We start from the raw sequence: 11939 nt of genomic DNA, 5'->3' as shown, positions 1-11939 counted from the left end.
AAAGAAGTCATAGAAATGGTTGAGGGGAAAATCTGACCTAGGGATAAAGATAAAACAGCCAATTAGGCTGAGATGAAGACTATGAGAGCAGGCTACAAACATCCAATGGGTTTAGTACTGAGGAAGGTTCTGATTTGGAAGGGATGGTCCTTGCCAGCAAGATCTTGTCCTGACCAAATCTTTCACACCTTTGCTTTTCTCTCTTCTGCTCAACAGCTGAGGTGGACACTCTGGTTGAGAAGGTTTTAAGGTGGCAGTGGGGTTAAAATTGTGTAAAAAAGGACACAAACACCTCAGGAGCAAAACACCAAACATCCTTAGAAGGTGTCTCTGTGCTTGAGGTGGGCCACAGAGGTGACCATCATCACACCATCATTGACACTGAAAGGCTCAGGAGCACAAAACCAAAGATTCAAGGGCTTCAGCTAACTGGCACAGGAGGCACAATGTGGCAGGACACATCCCAGTACAAGTCCTATGGGAAATGAATATCCAGCAATCAAACTAAAAAGGAGCTGAAAATTTGCTGGATACTGGATGGTGCCAGAATTCATCTCTTGCTCTTTTCCCTTGTCCAATAAAAACCCGTAGGTGTCATATCCCCAGCCTGGGATAACCACTTTTTTCTCTTTTGTGCATGTATGTGCTCATCTTTTCTTTCACATTTTAACTAGGGTTTAAAGGTGGGACATGAATGGCAGAGTGACAGGTCCATAGCACAGTTGTGAGCTGGAGGCTGTGAGCTTCCTTGGCAGCTGGCACGTGGCTCCATCCCCTTCTCTCCCCTGTCTGTGGCTCTTCTGGAAAGTCTATTTTTATTTGTCTGTTCTAAAAATAAATAGGGAAGGCAGAGGTGTTTCCTTGTTGTGATGAACTTGTCCAAACCCCAGATACTTAAAACCCTGCTGACCAGCTTTTAAGAGCTGAGTCTGGCTCTTTTGTGCTTCTTTTTATTGCTCACTGCCAAATGACAAGGCAGGTTCTCTGCGGGATAGAGGATGCCCCAATGACAGTGAGTTTTGGATCAACAATAAGGCGGCACCTCTAATTCACAGTACCAAAAATCCTGTTTTACCTTGAGGTAAAAGTTAAATGCAGCTCCTTTGCCTCCAGCCACTGTGCTCATTTACTTCTGCTCCTTTCCTTCCAGCTGTTCCCTGGCTGGGGCCAGATGAGAGATCTTAAAATGTGAATTTTGAGGAACTGCTGAGCTTTGCATCTGCTCTGAGGTGGCACAAGCCATTTCTGCCTTCCCTCGTATCCTTCAGATACCAGTGCCAGATTGAGAGCTCATTTCATGCCTTATCAGCTGGCTCTAGCAAATGGCTCTTCTGTCCGGGTGACACATGGAAAGCGTCTGACAATGCAGGAGCAGGGTGAAGGCTATCAGGAGATGGTGGAGCTCTGCACAGGTAATTGCTCTGACCCTCCTGCAGGGGAAGTCGTGCTCGATAAGGAAGTGATGCTATCGTGTGAGCAGCGTTTCCAACGGGGATTAGCGAGCAGATGTTGGTGTGGGCACACGGTGATGAAAATGCAGCAAGATTGTGTCATTATTCTGGCCACCAGAGCTGCCATGAGTGTAGCAGTGCTCTCCTGGAACTCCTGCCAGCAGATTGAACTCTGCTGGGGTGGGATTCTGAAATTCTGAGTGGGTCTCTGCTGTGTTTGTACCAACACGCTTCTCCCTTTGGAGCCTGCCCAGCTCCTCTGGGATCCTGCCTATGCTGCAGCCACAGGAGGTGTGTGGCATCCGCTGGCAAGTGCTTCCCCCTGAGCTGGGGTAGAGCTGTGCTTGGACTGTCCTGAACTTTATGACACTGAAACTCACCAATAACAGCAGCAGAATGGAAGTGAGAAGCTAGATTCCATTTCCCCCCTGCTTTTTCATGTATGCTTTTCCTCCTTGGCTGCTAGAAGGGCTACATTACATAAAGGGAGATAAGTCCCTGCCTTTTGTCAGCAGCTGGGAAAATTTTCAATATCTGAGACACCCTGTCTGGCAAAGGTCGTGCCCTGTTCTCTAGCAGATCTTAATTTAGAACCTGCAAGTTCTTGGTGAAGTGTGAAACTTCAGGATGCAGGAAGATCCTTGGAGGCTGTTGTTTAGGGAATGTCTTCCCTGTACGGAGATGTGAGCAAACTGCTGAGCATCTTCACCATCCTCACCTCCCAAATGGAAGCAAATGGTTTTTACTGGAAGCTTGCAAGAACCATCCAAAGCACAGCTCTGCTGCAGCTCAGGGCCCCAGCAGGATGTCCAAGGCTGCTCTGAAATTGCTGCAGCTGATGGTGAAGCAATGAACCAGGATCCACGCACCTCAGCTGATCCCCCAATGACAGCCTGGCTAGTTGGACTCCTCCATGGATCCCTGCATTCCTGCTACCCTGGGCAACCCACAGGCTGTGGAGCACAGGGGAGGAGGCAGGTGTGAGGGGTGAGGATGAGGCAGCAGACACATTATTTGCTGTTGCTTAAATTCATTCCTTGGCTCCATTGCCAGAGGAGTTGAGGTCATGTATGGGGCTCATTAAAGCCTTGGGGCAGGTACAGGTGAATTCAGCAGAGAAACTGTTGTCACCAAACTCATGGGACTGAACAGCACAGAGAAAACTCACTGGGTGCTGCAGGGTGAGGGGAACCCAGCCCCCAGGCCATGGAGAATCCAGGGGAGAGCCTGTGGGAGATCTCTGTGATTGACTCTCATCCCTTACAAATGTGTCCCTCTGCAAGGCACAAACACGCAGGCAACAGGAATTTTGACAAGAGCATGTAAGTGATAGGACAAGGGAGATCACTTTTAAGTGAAAGAGAGTAGGTTTTGATTCAGATATTAGGAAGAAATCCTTCCCTGTGAGTGTGGGGAGGCCCTGGCACAGGGTGCCCAGAGAAGGCACCCTGTGGCTGCCCCTGGATCCCTGGAAGTGTCCAAAGCCAGGTTAGACGGGACCTGGTCCAGGCAAACCTGGACCATTCTTGGGGCAACCTGGGATAGTGGAAGGTGTCCCTGCCCATGGCAGGGGGTGGAACTAAATGATTTTTACAGTCTCTTCCAATCCAAACCGTTCTGTGATCCTTTGATTGCACGACTCTGGAGCTTTTTGCTGGATTTTCAGTGTGTGCCTGTGGGCTCCTACCGGCGCTGGCAGCAGACAGACAGTGGCTGCACACCAGGGCTTATCTCCAGACCCACCAGAAGCAGGAAACTCAGCGAGTTCCCAAACAAACCTCTGGTGCGGGAGGCCAGCGTCTCTGACCTCCGGGGGTCCTGAGTGTTTGAACAGCCTCCTAATCTGCTTGGGAAAGGCAGGAGAGCTGGGCAGGGAGAGGAGGGAGGGCTGGGGCTGTGCCCTGAGCGGGGTCGGCTCTTGCTCGTGCCTTTGATTGCTCAGGCTTGCTGTCTCAGGCTCGCAGGATTTGGCTGCCTGGCCGTGAACAAAAAGGCTGGATTCTCCCTGAGCCTTTATTCCCATGTCAAGATCACTGGTGGTTTCCCGAGGAGGAGTGGAGGGAGAGGAAGGCTTTTGTTGATGGTTTTTGACAGGCGTGGGGAAAAGCAAGGCTCAGCCTCTGCTCCAGCTAAATCCTAGAATCATAGAATAGTTTGGGCTGGAAGGGTCCTTTAGAGGTCATCTTGTCCATTCCCCCTGTAGTGCTCCCCACACCTTCCCCCAGTGTGGGCTGAACCATCCCTGGGTACCTCACTCCTGTGCTGGGGCCACCCCAGAGCCCTCACTCACTTGGATGGGCCTCCCCCCTTCCCCTGCCTCCTTCCAGGGGCTCCTGCCCCCCTGTTCCTTCCCAGCATCAGCCTGTCTTATCCAATCCCCACCCCAAAAAACCCTGACTGACAGCCCAGAGGGTCCAAAGAACAGGGACATGCCAGCAAGGACAACGAGTGGGGAAGGGCTGAGGAATAACCAGGCAAAGGGACCCCCTGGCACCCCTCTGCCCTCCTCCTTCCTCCCACCCAGCATCCTTTTACTGCTCCTGAGCATCATTAGCAGATCTGAACTGCAGTGGCACCCTGCCTGCGAGGATCATCTCCATGGAAGATGCCAGGGCTGTTGCATTCCTTAGCCAAGAGGGCTTGGCTCTGAGCTGGGATCTCCAACTGATGCCCACTCTGCTTCCCTGAGAGACAGAAAACATGCTGAGGGCTCATTGCCACTAGTTGGTAACCCTGGAATCCCCACGTTATCCACAGGACCAGGCTTCTCTTCACAGGTTCACAGGCAGGGAAATCATCTCAGTGGGCAGTTAATTGTGGGGTCCTTTGTTTTGTTTTTGTTGGGTTTTTGATTTTGTTGAGTTTTTTGTTTGTTTGGTTTTTTGTTTTGTTTTTGTTTTTAAAGCAAATTATTAAAAAATTACCCAAATGACAGGATTTACTCTGTAGCCCACAGTGGTGCTGGGATGGGAACGGCATCCCAGCATATCTCTTCCCCTGATGCTGAGCCCATTGTCCTGCCATCCTCATCCTCACCAGCCCCACATTGGCAGGGATTGCCAGGGGAACCTGCCTAGGTGGAGAGTGCTCAGGAGCCAACATGGGATGATGATTCACAGTCTCAGCTTCCTGCTCCAGCGGTTCCTAAATCCTGACAGACTCAGGCTTGGACAGGCAGAGCAGGGGAAGGCAGGGGCTTGGCATGGCAGGGAGCCTTCCCCTGCTGTTGCCCATCTTTTCCCCAGGAATTGGGCTCCTTCGTGGGCTTTGCAGCTCCTGGTGCATCCCAACCCTGCAGACAGCAGAGCTCTTTGTTTGTGGGTGTCATTCTGTCAAGGGAGCAGCATAGCCCAGGCCAGAGCCTATATATAGAGCCCCTGCCTGGGTGCACTTCTGGAGGGTTTTGTTGCTTTGGGGCTGGATTCATCCCAGCTAGGCTGTCCCTGAGGAGGCAGTGCTGTTGAACCTCTTGGATGGCAGCTGAGGGTCTTGCTTCCCTGGAGTACCTGGGGGAGAATGTTGTGTGGCAAGATGACAAACAGCCTCTTAATAAAGTCACCACCATTCAAAATTAGCCATCCCGTGGGATCCTCTCTTATCAGGCCCTGGTAGACAGAGCTATCAGGAGCCTGGTTCATTCCTGAATGAATACTCACTGTGAGCAGTGCTTGCTGGCATTGGCCCCAGGACAACACTTGCTGGGCCACCTCTCCAGTGCCAGGCCCTGAGCAGGGCTGTCCCTATGCCCCCACTGCCAGTGGATGGGCTCTGGGGCAGGGGGTGCCGGCAGGAGAGCTGCAGACCCCTCCTCAGCACCTCCCCACGAGCCATGGGCGTTGGTGTTGTGCTTGGATGCGGTTCACACCACAAATGTCCTCGGGAGCTGCTGGAGCAGCTTTGCATGAGCCATCCTTGCTCTGCCCGGCCTTGTTGGCTCCCTCGTGTGCTCCCTTCCTCCTCACACCCTGCCAGCCCAGCCCTCACCTCTCTGTGTGCTCACACCCACTTTCCTCCTTCCCGGGCAGCGCTGCGCTCACCCCTCCTAACCCTCAGATTTTCCAGCTCTGCATTCTTCTATCTCCCCCTGACTAAAGGCACCAGTCCCCCACCCTCATTCCCATCACCCTCCCACCTTGAGAAGACAAAAAACCCGTCCAGCCCCACAGAGCCAGCTCCTGCCGTTCATTCTTAAATCCCTTCCCTGCTGCCTTGCTGGTTTGAAAGGCTGTACCCTGGAATGGGCCTCCCAGCTTTCGCCGGCAACCCTGCTTCACACTGACCGCCACAGATAGTGCTTGGGAGTGAAAAAAAATTATATATAAAATAATAATAACGAAAAGGAAGCACGAAAAAGCTTCTCATCGCACTGAATCTCCTTGCTGAAGTTTTGCTAGTCTCCTATGCCATGTGCTGGTGTGAGGGAGTCTTGGGAAGCAAGAGGAAACTTTGGGGGTTTGTTTCCTCACCTGCATGCTCTGAGAAACTCTTCCTAGCAGCGCTGGTGCCGTACCCTCCGGCAGAGGGTGGGTGAGATGCTTCTCACACTGCTGCCCACTCGCTTGGTGCATTCATAGGGGGTTTTTTGGCTTTTCGATGTGGTTTGCTCAGACAAGGCAACTCCACCTCGCCTTTCTGCACGTGTCAGTGTTTGGGAAAGGAAAAAAATAATAAAAACAAGAAAAAGCAGAAAAATGTCTTGCCGAGGAGAGACCCGAGTCCAAGACAACCTCTCCCCTCGCCTGGGGCAGGGCTGAGGGAGGCTGTCCCCTCCTTTCAGCTTCTTTTCCTCCCCTCTAGGTGACGGAGACGGAGGATGGAGGCGAGGTGGGAGCTACAGCAGGAGCAAACACGGGCAGGGACAGGGCAGGTGCCGTCCCAAAGCCCCGAGGGCGGGAAGGGGGTGCGGAGGGGACCCAGCGCCCGGAGGGTTGTGTCTCCTTCGCATCCCCTCCCCGCCAGCATCCTGGGCAGCGCCCGGGAGGGCGGAGGGAAGGGAGGGCGATGCTCCGCTCGGGGTTTATTAGATTGGACATAATCATCTTTAAATAAGGGCAGCCCCCCCTCCACACCCCTCCTCGAGGTGGGGGTGGGGAGCGGAGCGCCTCGGGGCTTTCTAGATAAGGGCGACTAACGCATCCCCCGCTCCCGCAGGCAGCGCCGGGCAGCGCCGAGAGCCGCGCCGGGTCCGCCGTGCCCCGGGAGCCCCGGCCGCGGGCAGACAGGGGGTCCCCGCCGCCGTGCTCTCGCCTTCCTTCTCCTCCTCCTCTTCCTCCTCCTCCTCCTCCTCTCGCAGGAGCAGAAGGGAGGAGAGCGGTGCCGGGGAAAAGTTGGGGGCAGCGGCTGCGGCGGGGGGCGGGGGACTGTGCCCCGGCGCTGCCGCCCGCCGCCCCCCTGAACGCCCCAAACCCCCCGCGGCCCCTCGCCCCGCACCTCCCGGCCCCCAAACTTGGTTGCCCAGGAGGATGCTGCGCGGCGGAGCCCCCCTGGCCGCGCTGCTGCTGGCGGCGCTCAGCCTGGCCCGCGGGGAGCCCCCGGCCGTGCCGGGCTGCGGGATGGAGGCTCCGAGCCGCCGTGCCGCGCCCCCGCACCACCCGCACGGGCTGTACCCGCACGGGCCCGCCGCGCCTGCAGCCGCAGCCCCGCGGGGCCGCACACCGCGGGGAGCCAGGGCACGAGCAGCAGCAGAAGAGCCGGAGGGCCGGGGCCGGAGCCGGGGGGAGAGGCGGCGGGGCCGGGAGCCGCAGGTGCCGGACCCTCCCCGGGAGCGGCCGCTGCCCGCCCTGTACTTCTCGGGCGGCCGGGAGCAGCTGGCGGCGCGGGCGGAGGCGCTGCCCGCGGTCCCGCGGGAGGAGTTCACCCTGGAGCTGTGGGTGAAGGCGGAGGGCGGACAGAACAACCCGGCCATCATCGCAGGTAAAGCCCGGCAGGGAGGGATGGGCACCCGGCACCCCCCGACCCTCCGCAAACATCCGCACGGGGCACTCCCCGGCTGCCCCGCTCCGGCAGGTGACACCCCGCGCCCACACCCGCGCTGTCAGCACCGCGGGCGTGGAATATTCCTCCTTCCCTTGAGACCAAACCCTAAACCATCCCCTCCCCTCTGTTCCCACCCGCCCCGTCCTCCCAGCCCGCCCCCCTTCCCCCATCCCCCCCATCCCGCCCCGACTCCATCTGGATTTTCCGTCTCCCCTGGCCGGGAGCTGGAATGTCCCTGTGGGTGCCACGCTCCCCCCGACTCTCCTCCCTTGCCCGCAGCGCACCGGGCAGCGCCCGCCGCTCGGGGCTCGGGCGCACGGAGCGTTCCGGGGCTCCCCGGGGCGGCGGCCGCACGGTGGCAGCCAAGCCGCGCTCACCGCCCCATCCCCGCCCGGCCGCGGCCCCAGCGCCCTGCGAACCGCTGCGGGGCAGGGGGCAGCGCCAGGGGCTCGTTCGACCCATAACTGACCCTCCAAGGGATGAGCGAGTCCATGAGGAGCATCTGAGGGAGCTGGGGGGGCTCAGCCTGGAGAAAAGGAGGCTCGGGGGCACCGTGTTGCTCTCCACAAGTACCTGGAAGGAGGGTGCAGTGGTTGTCTGTCTCTTCTCCTGAGTAACGAGTGATGGGACAAGAGGAAATTACCTTGAATGCTACCAAGAGACTTTTATACTGAATACTAAGAAAAATTTCTTCTCTGAAAGGGTTGTCATGCACTGCCTGGGAAAGTGGTGGGATCACCATGCCTGGAATTGTTAACAAATGTATAGATGTGGTGCCTAGGGGCATGGTTTGTTTGGGCTTGGCAGTGCTGGTTTAACTGTTGGACTTGACTTTAAAGGTTTTTTCCAACCTTAATGATCCTGTGACGGAGAAGCTGAGGAGACAGAGAAGACTGGCACACAGGCACAGAGCAGGGCATATGCCACCTCCTGCAGTGGTGCTTCATTCAGCTGTGCCAGGATGGGTGTTTGTGTCTGGGTACAAGCTCAGTAGGGCAGTGCAGCGATGCTGGGAAGGGCTGGGAACAGATGGCAAAGCCACAATGTCTGGGGTCCCCACAGTGCAGGCTCCTGTGCTGCCCCAGCCAAGCTGATTGGGGAATCCCTCTCTCCATCCTAACTCTCCCTTGGCTTATGATCATCCCACTGAACCTCCCTCTGCTTTGCCTGGTCCCTTTCATTGATTAATCTTCTCAGTTGTAGGGCAATAACCACACCTGTGCTGTGCAAGAGGTAGGAGGGACGAGCTGGAGTCTGTGGCAGAGGGGAGAAACAGCCCTGTACAAGGAAACCACCAAACTCCTTAGCATCCACCTCTGTCTGCCTTCCCTTTGGCATCCTGGATGCCCCCCTGCTGGCAGGCAGCACCTTGGGATGCATGGAGCACAATTCCCAGTCATCACAGCAGCAGCACAGCTGTTTGCCTCTGAAGGTCTGGCCTGCAGGTGCTGGGGTTTGAATTTCCCAGCTAGCCAGCAGAGGTTTTTTTATTACTATTTTTTACTCTTTATTTTTTAATTTCCTTCTGGAGGGTGGGACAGTCGTCAGTGCTGAAAGCACCACCCGTGAGCGCTGGCACTCACTCCTGTAATATCCCCCAGCTTCCCTGCTCCAGAGCTTGAGTCAGCCCCAGGCACCTCGGGCTGTCTGAGTCACTGCTCCCTCCCCGCTGGCTCCCTGCACTGGGCACCAAGGGGCCAGCCCAGCGCTGCTGGCATTTTGGGTGAGCAGGTGACAGAAGCAACTGCCAGCCCTCAGCAGGTGCTGATTCTGCTTCTCATCTGCTGCTCCTGCTCTGTCAAAGGAGAGGCCGCTGAGCATGGGGTCATCCAGAGGTGTGGAGGAGCTGGAGAGGCTCAAAGTGTCCATGTGTGAGGGAAGGCAGGAGGAAAGCAGGGCACAGCTGAACTCTCCCAGCATCAGTGCCTGGGAAGTAAGGGCAGGCTAAGCAGCTCTGAGCATGGAAAGCAGGCTGTCCTGTCAGCTGCTGTGGCTGCTGCTTGGATTGAAGGCTCAGGAGTTGCTGTTTTTTCCCCTCGATGCCACATTTTGTCCCAGAGCCACCCTGAATTGTAGTGGGGATAGAATATAAGAAAGTAAAGATAGTGTAGAAAGTAATCTTACCCCTAAGGAGTTTCAGCTGGGTCAATTACCAAAGATCAGGAATAGGCCTGACTTTAACAGGCCACAGCTGTGACCAGTGAGAAGAAGATGCTATAAGAGAGTGGGGTGGCTGGGTGGGAAGGGAGCTGGAGTCAGTTGGCTGCTTTGTGAAGATGAAAGAGTCAGTGCTCTGAGCAGCTGCCCATGAGACACACCAAGGAGGTGTGAAACTCTTGCGGTAAGGAGACAGCAGTATGGAATCCCTGCAATAAGATAACACTGGATGGGGTTGTTCATCCTTCTTAGTCACTCCTTCATGGGGGGATTTCTGCTGGGGTGTAACCTGCCACAGCCACTGTTAGGGAAGGAAACTGGTCCTTCTTCCTTGTCCTACTCATTTTGGGCAGCAGATAAGAGTCCTTTCATGTGATGCTGTTTCCTTTTCCACTTCTTTTGTCTCCCATCTATGCCTGCTCTGCTTCTGGTGAACCCCAAGGAATTTCCCTTTGTGCCAGGCTGAGGTTTGTTTTTACTCAGCTTGTAGGTGATGCTGTTGGGTCAGATCCTTCACCAGAGATGATCCAAAACATCTGCTGTGTCTAAATCCAGATGTCCTCTTTGAGTCCCTGAGCTGGTTCCTGCTGCATACCCTGAGGGGTGACTGTGGCTAGAGGCTCCTGGCCTTTGTCAGACCCTCTGGAGCTTTAGCACTTAATTTCCCCCAGTATCTGGGCCTCAAAGCATGACTGGAAGCTCTTCCTTGTGCTGCAAAACCCCTGGCCCCAGTGAGAGAGGCTGCTTGTAGTGTGGACTTACAAAGGGGCACACTTCATCTCTTTGTGGGCTTTTTCTCCACGACCTGCCCTGGCAGGTACCCTCATCTTCAAATTTTTTTGCACTGTTGCCAACAACTCTTGTTTCAGCCCCCAGAGGCAATTCTCCTAAGGCACAGGTGAACAGCATAAATCAGGCTAGAGCTCCCCTTTCCTCCCTGAGGGATCAGAGGCAGAGTTGTACTTAGAGCTGCTGAGGAGACAGCTCACACTTCTACAAACAGCTTTCCCTCCTGGTGGGCTGCCTCAGGACACAATGCCAAGCTCCTTGGCAAACCCTGGGGTCCTCAAACTGCTCCCCTGATGATTTCTCATGAAGGCCTTTGAGAGATGTCCAGAACTGGTGCTACACCTTTTTTGTTACACTATTCTGCAGTGGTGGCCAGCTGTGGGACATGCTGCTCTGCCTGCAGAACCTTCACTGCTGTTGATGTGGAGATGTCATCCCTGACCATGCCTAGGATGCACTGACTTGCTGTTGTAGAGGTGGTTTTGGCCTTACTTACATCCCTTTGAGGACTTTGATGAAGTCCTTATACCTGGGTTCACTTAAATTTCTTTTGGCCAGTGTTGAACTCATCAGGCACTGCCAGCCATGGCTTGGCTCTGGCATGGGTTTGTGAGGATGATAGCTTGACACTCACCCCAAGGGCTGTTCCACCCCTGATGTTGTTCTTCCCATTTTCATCTTGGGGTTTAATCAAATTTGGGGCACTCTGAATCATTTCAAGGTGAACTGCATGAGTTTTCCCAAGAGAGAAGGTACCAAGCCCTGTTTTCTCAACCCCATGAGGACCAAAAGATGGCTTTTGAGAGCCCAAAAGTACTCTCCAGCTTTGCCTTCTCACTTCTGCAGGGCTCCTCTGCTGGCCTCCTGCTTTTTGGCTTCCCCTGGTCTCAGCTTCCCCTGGTCTTTGTGCTTCCCTTTCACAATCCACCCAAAAGCAGGAGTTGGCCCAAGCCCATCCGCCCACGGAGGCTTTGTGCGTGGCTGCCTTTGTAGTGAGCAGGGACAGGGATCCCTGCCCAGGGTGGTGACGGCCCTGGGATGGTTTAGAGGCCACCACCCAGCTCGCCCTTGCTGAAAGTGATGGATGGAGGGAGGGATGCTGCTTCCTGGGCTGCAGCAGGGCTTGGCGTGGCCTTTGCCAGCCGTGTTCATATAGGGGAAATGTGGGGTCATGGTAACCTGGCTCTAGACACATCCCCTGAGTGAGAGCCAGGAGATCCTGCTCCTCCTGGAGCTCCTTCTGCTCTACACCTCTGCTTCTCTCTACTGGCCTCTTCACAATTCTGGCAGCAGGTGGGGCATCCCCAGGCACAGGCAGGAGTGCTCATTTTGGACCACGAGATCCTGATGCCATGAGGATGGGCAGGCAGTGTACGTGATGGGAATGGCACAGTGAGGGGCCTGCAGGAAAAGCAGGATGGAGGGTATGAAATATCGCAGCAGGGACATAAAAAAAGAGTCTCTGGGCATGGCAGCAGGTTTTGTCAGCATTGGGACACTTTGTTGGGGTGATGAATGGGAGAGCAGGGTGCCCCAGAAGATACCACTGCTTGAAGAGTGACTTCA

General features: G+C 55.4%; 1 protein-coding gene across 6 annotated transcripts in view; it reads left to right on the top strand.

Moving 5' to 3' along the window:
- Nucleotides 1-6913: 6913 nt before the first annotated feature.
- Nucleotides 6914-11939, top strand: part of PAPPA2 (pappalysin 2) — an 87759-nt gene continuing 82733 nt past the window's right edge. For 4 of the 6 annotated variants that reach the window (XM_064719471.1, XM_064719469.1, XM_064719472.1 and 1 more), the window contains exon 1: nt 9682-9768. Coding sequence is in view for 2 of the 6 variants with exons in the window: in XM_064719468.1 (XP_064575538.1) it covers nt 6914-7364 (451 nt within the window). In the remaining 4 variants the exon portion in view is untranslated. Of the gene's footprint in view, nt 7365-9681; nt 9769-11939 lie in introns of those variants that run through there. The other 2 variants (XM_064719468.1, XM_064719467.1) reach the window with 1 other exon arrangement.

The sequence above is a fragment of the Zonotrichia leucophrys genome, chromosome 8 (assembly GCF_028769735.1).
Source record: "Zonotrichia leucophrys gambelii isolate GWCS_2022_RI chromosome 8, RI_Zleu_2.0, whole genome shotgun sequence".
NCBI lineage: Eukaryota > Metazoa > Chordata > Aves > Passeriformes > Passerellidae > Zonotrichia > Zonotrichia leucophrys.
Note: the sequence above shows the minus strand (reverse complement) of the source record. Positions and strands in the feature narration are given on the sequence as shown.